Genomic DNA, 14,271 nt, shown 5'->3' with positions numbered 1-14,271 from the left:
TTTTATATACTCGTATTATTTATATACTTTTTATACACTTGTATTAAAACTTTTATGGTAAATGTATATTTCAAGAAAGTTCATTAACTTGTATGTTGCGTCTTATGCGCCTGGCGCATAAGACGGCATTGTTCTTTAATTGTTCTTGAAACATTGTTGATTTTATTAGTAATTTAGGAATTTAAAGATTAAATAGAAATTTTAAATCAAAATCAAATAGAGAGAACAAAGCATAAGCTCTGAAACAAAAGAAATTCGCTTTTAGCACCATCTACCGATGAAAATGGTGAACTGCAACATTGACCGGGTTCAGAAATTCGTAGTTTCGAAAGATACAGTTGTCTTTTTGTTTGCGTTGAGTCTTGACGGTTGCAACCAGAATTTATATTTGAAAATTAAATGTAAAAGACTCAACGGCTGCTAAAAGGTCATCGTAGGCCTTGTAGTCTGGTTACGTGAATGATTTTAATGAATTGAATCGAGGATTTTTCTAAGAAGATTGACTATCCTGTCAAAAGATATTCTCATATACCTTCGTTTTGTAAGGTAGGTTTAGATTTTTAACGATTCTTTGTAATTATTATATCCTGGCATTTGAAAACTCCTTTGCTATGATTGATAACATTTTTCATATTCCTTTCTTCAAACCACTGAAATCATCTGTAGCAATAAATTAATGTTTGTTTAAATATATATATATATATACATATACCTATATACATATGTAAACCGTTAACGTTGAAGCAATCGATGTGTAACAAATTTATAATAAATAGTACTCCTAAACTATGATTTTAATTAGCTAATGGAAAGATTGTTTGTTGTATATAATTCTAATTGTTTTATAAATATAATAACAATTTGTTAATTTTTTATCTATGTACTGTCTACAGTGTTTGAGAATTTAGAAATAGTTTTTATTCTTATTATTTCCTCCTATTTGCATAATTGCTTCTTCACTTTCAGGTGATAATATTAGATTTGACAAAATGTGTATAGGTGTTAAATAAAATTATTGACGAATATGTGAACATGCTCTGTATGTTAAAAGTTATAGTTATCCAGTGTTGTACATAATTATGTTTTATCCTTACATTTCTTTATTTGTACAATTAAAAGTAATGTTTACTTTTATTACTATGTATTTGTAAGACACTGTTAATATTAAATCATTTGTTTAAATAATATATCACACTAGGAACATAAAAAGTAATAATCATCCCATAGTACACCCAAGATTTTGTTAGTAGGTGTTAGAAATGAAGACAATAGAAAGCTTAACAGCATATTAAAATGTTTATATTTGTAGGTCTGAAATATGGAACAAGATACAGAATATATTAAACTACCATTAGAAGAACGATGTGTACATAAGGTAATATATCTGTTAACTTAGCTTTTTATTATTAATCCAAGAGAAGTTATATTTTAAATATCTCTGTTAATATATTAATATGACGCAGTTGTGGAGAGCCCGTTTGCATGGGTATAAAGAATGTGTCAACACATTTCAATGTATTGACGATGAAAAATCTCCTGAGTGGAACAAGTTTTTGGGATTTATTAAAAAGTTTGTATTAGATAGTAATGCTGTTGCACAAGAAAAAGGATTAGAAGCAGCATTAGCTTTCCTTGAAAATGCTGCTGTGGCAGGAAAGTAAGTGTTACTTTATATTATTTTGAAATTGTATACAGAATTATTCATATAATTATTTTGCAGAACTGTTGGTGAAGTTATGAATGGAATAGTGACAAAATGTATTGCTGCACCTAAAACTAAAACAAAGGATTTAGCAGTGCAAATAACATTGATGTATATAGAAATTGAAAAACATGAGGCTGTTCAAGAAGAGTTATTGAAAGGAACAGAAGCAAAAAATCCAAAAATTGTTGCTGCATGTATTTCAACTTTAACATTGGCTTTGAGGTAATAGTGTAATTATAAAGAAGAATGATAGTTATTGTCTAATGTTTTATAATCGTTTTTAATTTTATAGGCAATTTGGCCCGAAAGTAATTAATATAAAACCTTTAATAAAAAAGATTCCTGGTTTTCTTGAGGATAGGGATAAAATCGTTAGAGACGAGGGCAAAGTTATGGTTGTTGAAATATACAGGTATTGATTTTAATTACTGCATTATAATATAATTGCCATTAATTTGAATACTCATTTTATGTCAATCTCTTTTAACATTTAGATGGATAGGTACTCCTTTGAAACAACAATTGAATACATTGAAACCAGTACAACTTACAGAATTGGAAACGGAGTTTAATAACTTAAAACAGGAAAAAGTGGTACCAATACGTTTTCTGAAATCTCAAAAACCCAAAGTAACAAATATTGTAGATTCTACAAGTGATAATGGTGAAGGTAAATGGTTTTGAAGTCGTTTGACATAAGCTTTATCCTTTTACTGATAATTAAAGATCTCTTCTATATTTTAGAATGCCAAGATGATGGTGATGGAGGTTCTATTCCTGAACTTGATCCCTATGAATTGTTAGAGCCCGTTGATATACTTTCAAAACTTCCAAAAGATTTTCACGAAAAAATTGAGGCTAAAAAGTGGCAAGAACGAAAGGAAGCTTTAGAAGCTTTAGAAGTTCTTGTAAAGAATCCTAAATTGGCAAATGGTGATTATGGAGATGTAGTAAGGGCTTTGAAAAAGGTATTTGTAATTTATATATGCTGCTTATATCATTTAATTAAAACATGATATTTTATTTACTTTTTAAATATTAAAAACAGGTAATTTCCAAAGATACCAATGTATTAGTGGTTACACTCGCGGGAAAATGTCTAGCAGGGCTAGCAACTGGCCTCAAGAAACGATTTCAATCTTACGCAACGGCATGCCTTTCATCAATTTTAGAAAAGTTCCGTGAAAAGAAACAAACTGTTGTACAAGCGCTTAGAGAAGCTGCTGATGCAATTTTCCTTAGCGTAAATATAAACAAAATTATCCGAATATGCAGATTTGAATAATATACAAATAGTAACATATTTCTTTGTACATATATTAGGTTTCCATTGATGTTATATTAGAAGACTCAGTTGCTGCATTGGAAAACAAAAATCCCGCAGTAAAAGCAGAAACAGCAGCTTATTTAGCAAGGTGCTTTTCACGTACACCACCACCAAGCTTAAATAAAAAATTATTGAAAGCTTATACTACTATACTTTTGAAAACTTTAAATGAACCAGGTATGTTTTAAAATGCATTTTTGTTTTTTTTTAGTGAATATTTTTATTAATGCATGGTTGTATTCATTGATTACAGATCCAACTGTTAGAGACTGTTCTGCAGATGCTCTTGGCACAGCAATGAAACTAATCGGTGAAAAATCGATGATGCCATTCCTTACAGATCTTGACAACTTAAAAATGACAAAAGTATTTTATAATTGATAGTTTTGTGCACGAAAGTTGTTATTATTTGTATAAATTGTATTAATTTATATTTAATTTTCATTATCAGATAAAAGAATGTGCAGAAAAAGCGGTAATACATGTAAAAATACCTAGTACTTCAAAAGCAGCTGCAGAAAGACCAAATACAGCTCCAAGTAAAATTGAATCAGCAGCAAAGTCTAAAGAATCAGAATTTAAAGTTCCAAAAAGACCTAATACTAGTAATGCTAAGAAAACTTCAGCTAAGAAGCCATCTTCTTCATCTTTAACCAACTTGGGTAAATCTTAAGATTCGATGTGATGCTTTATTATTGTAATAAATATCATTTAACTTCTGTTGCATTTCCCAGCTGGTTCAAAGAAAGCATCTGCACCAAAACTTCAAGTAGAAAAGAATTATAGTGCCGAAGAAATAGATGAAATGGCTATGCAATTATTACCAGGTGACATCCTCTCAGGTCTTGTAGATAGTAACTGGAAGACACGTTTAACTGCAGTTGAACAACTCATGGAGGTAATGAAATTTATTTATTTATTATAATAAAAATTATTGTAAAATGCACTAGCTAATAACGTGGTATTTTGCAGTTTGTAAAACAAACTGATCCAACAGAAGTTCCTACCCAAGTTATTGTGCGAACCCTAGCAAAGAAACCGGGATTTAAAGATACGAATTTTCAAGTTCTCAAGTTGCGATTAGAAATAGTAAAATATTTGGCAGAAAATTTCCCATTCTCTACGTAAGGCTTCTATTTCTTTATGTATTTAATTCTATTTTTTTAAACGTCTTGTATATATTTATATTATTTCGTTATAGTACTGTTTGTGAATATTGTATCATGGACATAACAGAAAAACTAGGAGATGCAAAAAATAGCGCAGTTGCTGGAGAAACATTGTTAGCAATAGCAGAAGCAACGAGCTTTGAATATGTGGCAGATGAAATAGTAGCGTTTGCCTTTAATCAAAAGAATCCCAAAGTTCAGCAAGAAACATTATCAGTGTTGAGTAGGGGTCTTACTGAATTTGGTTGCGTGTAAGTAATAAATTTTTCTAATCACAAATTGTGCAAACATTTTAATATATTAGAATATATTACATTAGAATATATTTTTATGTTGTAGCGTCAATGTTAAATCTTTAATGGAAAATATTAAGAAAGCAGTAGCGGTAACAAATCCTGGTGTTCGTACCTCAGCTATTACATTGTTAGGTACATTATATTTATTTATGGGTAGACCATTGCTTACATTTTTTGAAAATGAAAAACCTGCTTTGCGTCAACAAATCGAACAAGAATGTGAAAAGGTAACTTTTGCATTATTACGATAAGTTGTTGATTTTAGATACATAATTGTAATACATCATAATACATTGATATGTATTATATTAATTTTAGCATAATGGTGAAACTCCACCAGTACCGTTCCGTGGAGTAAAAAATAAAAAGGATAAAGCAAACGACGACGACGACGATGTAGAAGTGGAGAAAAAATCCAGTAGCAATAGTGAAATTGATATTAATAACCTTATTCCTCGTATTGATATTAGTAACCAAATTACAGAGAGCCTTCTTAACGAGTTAGCAGATAAAAATTGGAAGGTAAGCATTTTATTACTTGTGATAATAAAATATAATTATTTTATGTTATGAATAATTAAATTTTTATTTAAATAAGGTACGAAATGAGGGTTTACAAAAAATAAACACCATCATTTCTGATGCGAAATTTATAAAAGGATCTATCGGTGATTTACCACAAAGTTTAGCGTTACGATTGGTTGATAGTAATAGTAAAATAGCTCAGTCGACTTTGGGCATATGTCAAGCATTAGCTATAGCAATGGGTCCACCAGCAAAACAACATATTCGAGTTCTATTTCCTGGTTTTATACAATGTTTGGGTGATAGTAAAAATTGGATCAGAACAGCAGCAATATCATGTATAAACACATGGGGAGATCAATGTGGTTATAAAGAATTTTTTGATGGAGAAATGATAGGAGATGTATTAAAATCCGGCTCACCGATACTTAGAGCAGAAGTTTGGAATTGGTTAGCACAAAAACTACCGTTGATTCCTGTTAAACAAGTACCAAAAGAGGAACTTCTCGTATGTCTTCCACATTTGTATAGTAATTTAGAGGATCGTAATTCTGATGTTCGAAAGTACGCTCAAGAAGCAGTTTTAGGATTCATGATTCATCTTTCCTATGAATTGATGGCTAGAAACACAGAAAAGCTAAAACCTGGTTCAAGAACAGTAGTACTTACTGCATTAGATAAATCTCGACCGAATCTACCTATTAAACCTTTACCAAAAAAACCACCACCGGAAGAAAGCAATCAAAAAGTTGTCAAGAGTGCCGGAGCTATGAAAGCCTCAAAAGCAGTAGTAAAGCCTAAACAAAATCAAGCTGCTTCAAAACCTGGAAGTGCACGTAAAAAGGATGATGATGTGGATACAAGTCCTCTACTAGCTATTAATAATCTGAAACACCAAAGAGTAATTGATGAACAGAAATTAAAGGTGCTAAAATGGAACTTCACCACGCCTAGAGAAGAATTTGTTGAACTTCTAAAGGAACTTATGACTGCTGCAAATGTGAACAAAACTTTACTGGCAAACATGTTTCATTCAGATTTTCGATATCACCTTAAAGCTATCGAGGCATTAACCGAGGTTTGTCTTTTCTTATAGCGAATTTAATATTGTATCAATATTAATATCAATTTTATCAATCTTAGGATCTGCCTGATAACAGTAAAGCATTGGTATCTAATTTGGATCTTATTCTTAAGTGGTTGACATTACGATTCTTTGATACCAATCCTTCAGTATTACTAAAAGGTTTAGAATACTTGCGAATGGTATTTAATTTATTAATTGAAGATCAGTATCATATGTTGGAGAACGAAGCGGCATCGTTTATTCCATATCTTATTATTAAAGTAAATAACACTTTTCTTTTGTAATACTATTTTTATCAGTATTATATATAAATGTATAATAAATTTTTCTTTAGATTGGTGATCCAAAGGATGCAGTACGTAACGGAGTTCGAGCATTATTTAAACAAATAGCACTGGTGTATCCAGTAAGCAAGCTATTTTCATATGTAATGGAAGGTTTAAAATCTAAAAATGCCCGACAGAGAACAGGTACATAATCTAATGGAAAACCAAACAGAAAATATAATTAAATAATACTAAATTATATACACATATTTTGTTTAGAATGTCTAGACCAGTTAGGTTCACTTATTGAAAATTATGGACTATCTGTATGCCAGCCTTCTGCATCTGTAGCTTTAAAAGAAATAGCAAAGCAAATAGCAGATCGTGATAATTCTGTTCGAAATGCTGCATTAAATTGCATTGTCCAAGCATACTTTCTTCAAGGAGAACGAGTATACAAACTTATTGGCCAGGTAATAATTTGAAAAGTAATATGTGGTTATTACTTATAATTTATACTTAGTTATGAATTTTTTAAAAAGTAATTTATATTTTAGATATCCGAGAAAGACCAGTCATTATTAGATGAACGTATTAAAAGGGCTGCTAAAAATCGTCCAACAAAATCGGCTTCTGCAAGTAGGCTTTCAGCACCTTCGAATGCAACCCCTGTTCCTTCTAATGAAGATATTAAAGCAGAATCTGAAGAAGAAAATGAAGAAATACTTGAACCACAACCTACTCCTCCTTCTCAACCACAAATAAATGAATTGTATGTACTCTATTATACATATATATATATTTACATTTAACTGAACTTTTTTTTAATAATAGGTGTATATAAAAGTTATGCTTTTTGTACTAATATTATTAGATATTAATCATATAATTAACTTTATAATTTTCAACATTAATATTCAATTGTTAATATCATCATTCAATTCATAAAGTTGCAACATATTTTTTTTATTTAACATTTTACTGCTTTTTTATGTTACTTATGTCTGCATGAATTTGCTTTTTAATTATTCTCCAGGCCACATAATGATCCTCCAGTAAATGTAACAACAGAAAAACCATCTGATGAAGAGCAAGTGTCTCCTGATAGCAATAAACAACCTTCAGAAATAGTAGCAGAAATAAATGTCTCACCAGCAGATCATGAAGATGATACTAAAACGTTTGTGCTTTCTGTGTATTTTTTTTTTCAGTGTGTTGTGTAAGGTGGCGGGTACATAGGAGATGCATCCAAATATGAAATCAAATATTTTTTCTGTTTCTAACTTTGTTGTATGCATTTTTTTTAATGTCATTGCAGTGTATATATTTTGGTCTTTTTGTTGCTATTCTCCTCTCTTAACACTTCAACGACCGCTCACGAGATTTCACGTGTTTCAATGCTGAGATGCGGTCATTTAAGTGTTAATATGTGCTCTTTCTTTGCCAGCGGTAGTCTACAAGTTTATAAAAACAATCGATACATTTTAAGTCTTGTGACTCAAAACTGGTAAAAATGAGCTAGAAAAATATAACAGTTTAATAGTAACATGTATTGAGGGTGTCTATTCGTGTTACGAATTTTATGGTATTCTGGTATATAATTAATAATTTTAAAAATTTCTTAACTCTTAGAAATTCTCCAACGTCAACTCAACCAAAAGTATCAGGTCCATTCGGATTAGATATGGATTTGTTACAAAGAATTGAATTAAATGCACCTGTGAAATACAGAAATCCTGTTCTTTTGGAAGTTAATCTAAATGATTTGAATGAATCACCGAATGCATTAAATCCATCCAAAGTGCCGTAAGTAATTATTATTCTTCTTTGTGATAGTCATATTTATATAAATGTAATTTTTTAGGGTGATCCCTATATCTCCTCCTAAATTGTTAGTGTCGAAATCTGCGACAATGTCTCAGCAACATATAACTACAACAAACGCTAGTAAAGAAGACAGTCTTGAACGTAAAATTCTCGCGATGGCTAGTTTGGATTTGGCAGTTGCAATACAATCAATGAACAGTATAGATAATGTTCGTATTTATAATATACGTTTTTAAATCATTAATGTACATGTACATGTAATATTCAATTATTTTACAGCTTATAAAGTCCCACCAAATTCTGAGTTTGCAATCTAAGGAAGATAAATTTATTGGTTCTATAAACATGCAATTAAAACTTCTACAAACCTATCCTTTACAACAAGGAGGAGCAGATATATCAAAAGGTTTCAGGAATACGTTTATGGTTCTATTGGCGGTAAGAATCAATTGTCTGTATGCATAAAATACTGTAATCTAGCATTATATAAATTGTATTTATTTACAGTTCTATGATACCGGAATTCTTGGCAAAAATGTTCCATTAATACATTTGAAAGAACTTGTGGATCAAATGATCAGTTTGTTGGCTGAGAACAAATTGGATCATTTACATCAGGCAGAAGCATACTATCGTGTAATTAACAGTATCGTTTGCAAAATAATAGACAATTCGAATCATACTACTATTATATGGTAAAACTCCAAATCTTTTGCACTAATATTACATTGGAAATAAGTTACTAATTTATAATATATTTTTAGTGTTTTAATAAAATTACTTCATGGATGTGCTGAATCTACTGCTCCTTCCAAATACGAAGAATTGGTTATGAAATGTTTATGGAAAATAGTAAAAACGATCCCTAATTGGGCTGCAGATTTAGATTACGATACCATTCTTTTAGAAGTACACCGTTTCCTTAAAGTATGTCTCTTGTGATATACATTTCTGGATATTATTTTCAATAAATAAGGTATTTATGGATCATATTTTACAGGATTATCCAAGTGTATGGTGGAAGAAACGCAAATCTGACACACCATTGCGAACGATTAAAACAATTCTTCATAGTATGACTCGCGTGAAAGGTAGCACAATACTCAGTCACCTAACTCGAATAAATAATACAAATGAATCGGAATTGCATTCTTATCTTATAAGGCTAATTGCGGTTAGTTTTGACTAAATATTTCTATGGTATTAGATCTTAAGAAATAAATGTCTAATTCATCGATAATACAATTTAACAGACCTTTAAACCAGATGAAATTAATAGCAACCCTAAAACAAGTATAAAACTTAGTAATACTGGTAAATCTCAGGAGCATTTGTCGAAGTTTACTCATCAACAATTGTCTGCAATATTTAAAAAGATTGGTTCTAAGGAACATACACAAGAAGTATGAACAATTATATTTCATTTTAAATGTTATTTAATTTGATATGCTTTATAGAGTATTTAATGAATTTTATAGGGTTTAATGCAGTTATATGATTTTAAACTTCAATATCCTGAAGCGGATGTGCAACCTTTCCTATTAAAATCTCATCAGTTTTTCCAAGATTTTATTGAACAAGGTTTAAGAGATATTGATCAAGCACGAAAGAATCAAAATCTTATATCACAAACTAATAATCAATACTCAACAGGTAAGTATTCTAAATACGTTTATCATAGATTTTACATAACATCCATTCTTTATTTATTACAGAAACAGCTGAATCTGCTGCTTCTGAGGAAAAAAGTCTAATGGATCCATTGAACAGGGTCGAGAAATTACGAGTATCTGAAGCACAATGTAGAACAACAACCAGTCAACCGAGTCCAACATGAATCAATCTGTATTAACATTTATTAGGTAAGAGTGAAAAGTTTATCGTTAATTCTGTTGATATTTCCATAGGAAATTGATTAGTTATAAAATTTGTATATATTTAATAAATGTACGGACCATTGAACCATATTTTACAGGATTGCAGTGCTTAAATAACTGGATTTAAAATCAATAATGCATATAACAGAATATTAAACGAATAGTATATAGATCATGAAGATTAATCTCGTACCTAACGTACGTAATATTATGCTGTTCAGTACAACCTTAACTGTAGCATTTATGTTCAGTAGCTATGTATACTTATACTGCTACTAATTACATAAAAGTTTGTGTTACAATACTTAACGGAATTATGAACGTGTTATACTACTCATATTTATTGATATTTGAAAAAACTAATTAAATTATAAGACGCTAGTATTATGCTCTCTTTAGAGACTGATTTTATAGCAGATTTATATTTCGTTATTTCTTTTAAAATAAATCTATTCATTAATGTACTTTATAAGAACTCATTTTTGTTCGTTAATTTCATATTTATACAAAAAGTCATTAAATTAACCTTCGTTATTTAATTAAAATTTCACTAGATTACAGACAGCATGTTTTACTCTATTTGTAATCGTGGTATACGAATGTAGATTTAATACTTTAAGTTTTCGTAATAAAACAATACTAGTATTAGAAACATGATAATAATAATTTAATATAAATGTTTTCGGAAATCTTTAAAAAATCTTACGTAGTGTAAATAGATCGTGTATATATTCTAATAAAATGTCTTACAGTGATACTATTTACCATTTCTCCATGTTATGAATTGTTATCTACCGTTTTAATTTTTTGTTGTCATCTTATTCAAGATACTGTAGATACGAAAATCATGTTTCATCAATTTTTTAATTAACGACAAATTTAAAATCTTATTTTTTCTAATTTTCAAATTATTAAAAAAATATGAAACTTCTGTACGCAATATTAAAGCAAAGCAAAAAGAAATTTAATATAATAATATTGAAATAGAAAAAGAAGATACGAAGTAATTGATATTCTATGCTATAAAATTTTCTATAATTTATGCAGATTGTATTTGTAAGTACCAATATATCATACAATAGTTACAAACAGATTACATTACAAAAATATATTTTCATAACATTGTAGGTTTACAATTTCTTGTGACAATATTTTACAAATAAAATAAAATATAAATATAAGTATATCTGTTCCATAGACTATAATATAAAAATACAACTGAAGTTTCTTTATTACATATTTCGAAATTTGATTAACTACGTGCATGTGTAAGAAATATAATAATTTTTAAAATACTGTCCTAATAGTTTTAATAAATTATTTATAGTTAAATTTATAATCTCCTTTTTAAAAGTTTGTTATAGTCCACAGATATTCTGTTTTATTAAAAATTTGAACGGTATTAACAATACCAGCGTTTCATAAAGATCCACAAGGTAATTCTACTATGTGTATTAAAATTTGAAACATGTGTTTAAAATTCATAATCGAAGTCTATGCAAAATAAAGTAATATAAAATTAAAACTTATAATCTTTTAAGCTTCAGTTACTAGCTGTATTTTTATGCATAGGTACTTTCAAATAAGAAAAATATGTATATTGTTTTATAGCAGTACATGATTCATTAAATATAGCTATATAAATACTGTATGTGTGGTTTCATATATCTTCTGTGGGGCTGATAAAAAGTGCTGTGAAGGCAAATAGTAGGAACACTAATCCGCCAATTATGGTCACTAAAAATAACAAGTTTCTCATTTTTATTTAGTTCTGAATTGTAGTTAATAAATAATGGTTTTTTTTTATCATATACAAAAACATATATTTGAGTATATTTTACCTGTTCTTATTGAAATTTTCTGGGCTATCATTCTACCTCCTAATACTGCTAATCCTGTACAAAACATATGTCCTAATATGCCACCTATTACAACTCCATAAACATCCTAAAAGTAACAAATAATTCTACATTTTAAAACCATTGATTTCTTTTTTGTAATAATTAAGTGAATAACAATAATTTATTACCTCCCTTGCTGCAAGTATAATAGTTGTAAGCTGGGAACGATCTCCCCATTCTGCAAGGAATGTTAATGTAAATGCTTGAAAAAATATCCTAGATAAAAGCATCAGTGCGCTAATTTTTGTAGCTTTTCTTATAACACCAGTTTCTGGATCCTGTACTAATGTGGTTGCTGTTTCTTTTTCATACTGAAAGTGTGTAAAAATGTTAACAAATAGTTTCAAAATAATTACTTTAGGAGATACACACTATGTATTAAACTTCTGAAGCTATTGAAGCTGTTGTAATCATAGTACCTCATCATCCCGTTTCCTTAAATCAGACTGTACTTCCTCTAATTCCTCTTGTGCTTCTGTTGCAGACATTTTATAACCATCTCGTAGCATTTTTAAGCCAAATAAAGCAAACAGAGCAGTAGAAATATAATATGTATATGTACGTGGGATTATAGTTGCAGCATATCCAAAAATTACTAAGGATTAAATAAGAACAAATACAATTTTTTATTTTATTTGTATGAATTGATACAAGTTAGTGTATCAGAGATAAAGCTGTTTAGCAGAAATTTAATGTATGGTAATACCTGAAAGAATAGTCATAAGAGCTAAAGCACTAATCGCTCCTACAAAAATTGTCAATCGTGGATGTTTCATAGCCATAATAGCAGCAATAAAAAATGTTTTGTCTCCTAATTCAGAGACAACAATGACTGATAAAGAAGCTATAAGTGCATGTAAAAAACCAAGGTTATCCTTGGTTTGTGATAATATTTCATCTTTAGGTTTCTAAAACTTGTAGTTAATATATAATTAATGAATTTTTATTATGGAATAAGATAGAATAGAATACTTGCCATAGTCGTCATGATTTCAAACTTATCATTATATCGAGACTCGCTTTCGATTGATACGATAGGTAAAAGAAAATAGCCAATTGCACATAAGCAAAAAATGTTTTCGCTATTTAGTGTAAACAGATTCAAGCCCATTTTTCTTCATTTAAAACGATAATACGGAGGGCTTTAACCTGAAATTTTTTGTACTAAATATGTTATCAACAATCTAAATAAACGCCGACTAAAGCGTGTAAAATATTTATTATCTCTCCACAAATTTCATGATATAGATTTAAAATCATAAGATTAACACGCGATTAGCATCTTATACATATGTATATCAGAGATTGTATAAGACTGAAATATTTATATAGAGTGATACTAAATATAAATGTATTAAACATTTGATTTATAAATTAACGTTTAAATATTGAAACCATTAAAACATTTCAAATTTATTTAATTTTAAAAGTTTTATTTCATGAAATACATATGCAATTGTTATACTTGAATACAATGGGTTTACATTATATCACGGATGTAGTCAGATTCCATTAGATGTCACTAAATCTTCAAATCTGTGAAGGAATTACAAGGTTAAATATAATTTAAACAATTTTTGCACATAATAACATATAATTTAGGAATCTATTTTCATAAATAAACATAAGATATTACTTTCCCTAGTTAAATTAAATAATTCAATCTTATGAGAGTTCTTGTTTTAAGAACTGAAATACCGACGTGGCGCAAAACCGCAATTTTTCAGCTGTTTTGTTGCACACTTTATGATTCAGAACGAGAATTTTTGTTATTTTAAGCAATTAGCGAAATGATTATTTAATTTATTCATCTAGAAACTGATCTATGTTTAAGTACAAATGTAAATGTATTCTGGAAAAGTATTTTTAATAATCTTATTACATGTTACTTTTTCTTTCTCTTTTCTCTCATTTTTCCCGCTAAACACCATTTTCAAACTTAAATTATATGCACCGCCATCTTTATAAATCGACCGAAGGATCATTAGTTTCCTGTTTCCGTAGAGTAAAAAGTTGTGGTTGTCTCGATGTTCTGTGCAATTGATTGATTTTTACATAAAATTTTGTAAGAAACAACAGATTACATTTCCCGCGATTACATTTAACTATAATATTACATTTTTATTGTAATTTTTGTACAGATATATCGAACTATAGAGAAAGAAAGAAGAAGAACAGAAATGACACCAAGGTGGTATTCAAATGGATTCGACGGTTACGCAGGGAACAAGTTGTAAGTGACTTTTATTCATTTATTTAGATATAATTTAATGACATTTATTATATTTGAA

The 14,271-nt window shown here is 29.1% G+C and overlaps 2 protein-coding genes across 5 annotated transcripts; one reads left to right on the top strand and one right to left on the bottom strand.

Annotated features, from left to right (window-relative positions):
- Positions 1-301: 301 nt before the first annotated feature.
- msps (msps cytoskeleton-associated protein 5) lies at positions 302-10,565 on the top strand. 3 transcript variants are annotated; one of them, XM_034327080.2, is made up of 32 exons: positions 302-546; positions 1,310-1,375; positions 1,464-1,657; positions 1,721-1,927; positions 1,998-2,117; positions 2,200-2,375; positions 2,450-2,673; positions 2,754-2,948; positions 3,029-3,209; positions 3,286-3,398; positions 3,484-3,694; positions 3,767-3,930; positions 4,005-4,156; positions 4,234-4,452; positions 4,541-4,724; positions 4,816-5,019; positions 5,096-6,100; positions 6,166-6,369; positions 6,444-6,579; positions 6,655-6,848; positions 6,933-7,147; positions 7,412-7,555; positions 8,008-8,181; positions 8,240-8,411; positions 8,482-8,640; positions 8,710-8,897; positions 8,967-9,129; positions 9,203-9,376; positions 9,456-9,605; positions 9,681-9,855; positions 9,918-10,064; positions 10,178-10,564. In XM_034327080.2, the coding sequence occupies exons 2-31, from the start codon at positions 1,319-1,321 to the stop codon at positions 10,037-10,039; spliced, it is 5,976 nt and encodes a 1,991-aa protein (XP_034182971.1). In that variant the 5' UTR covers positions 302-546; positions 1,310-1,318; the 3' UTR covers positions 10,040-10,064; positions 10,178-10,564. The 3 variants fall into 3 exon arrangements, with proteins under 3 accessions (XP_034182971.1, XP_034182973.1, XP_034182972.1); XM_034327081.2 differs by lacking the exon at positions 302-546 and adding an exon at positions 1,228-1,246 and having other exon boundaries at positions 10,178-10,565; XM_034327082.2 differs by lacking the exon at positions 7,412-7,555 and having other exon boundaries at positions 303-546; positions 10,178-10,558.
- Positions 10,566-11,317: 752 nt separating this feature from the next.
- Positions 11,318-13,482, bottom strand: LOC117605580 (putative divalent cation/proton antiporter TMEM165). 2 transcript variants are annotated; one of them, XM_034327084.2, is made up of 7 exons: positions 13,465-13,482; positions 12,957-13,129; positions 12,687-12,888; positions 12,400-12,575; positions 12,109-12,291; positions 11,921-12,026; positions 11,318-11,816 (listed from the first exon to the last, which is right to left on the bottom strand). In XM_034327084.2, exons 2-7 carry the CDS (start codon positions 13,089-13,091, stop codon positions 11,740-11,742), a joined length of 879 nt encoding a protein of 292 aa, XP_034182975.1. In that variant the 5' UTR covers positions 13,092-13,129; positions 13,465-13,482; the 3' UTR covers positions 11,318-11,739. The 2 variants fall into 2 exon arrangements, with proteins under 2 accessions (XP_034182975.1, XP_034182974.1); XM_034327083.2 differs by lacking the exon at positions 13,465-13,482 and having other exon boundaries at positions 12,957-13,307.
- Positions 13,483-14,271: the final 789 nt, after the last annotated feature.

The sequence above is a fragment of the Osmia lignaria genome, chromosome 14, assembly GCF_051020975.1.
Source record: "Osmia lignaria lignaria isolate PbOS001 chromosome 14, iyOsmLign1, whole genome shotgun sequence".
NCBI classification, from domain to species: Eukaryota; Metazoa; Arthropoda; class Insecta; order Hymenoptera; family Megachilidae; genus Osmia; species Osmia lignaria.
This window is presented reverse-complemented; position numbering and strand designations above follow the sequence as displayed.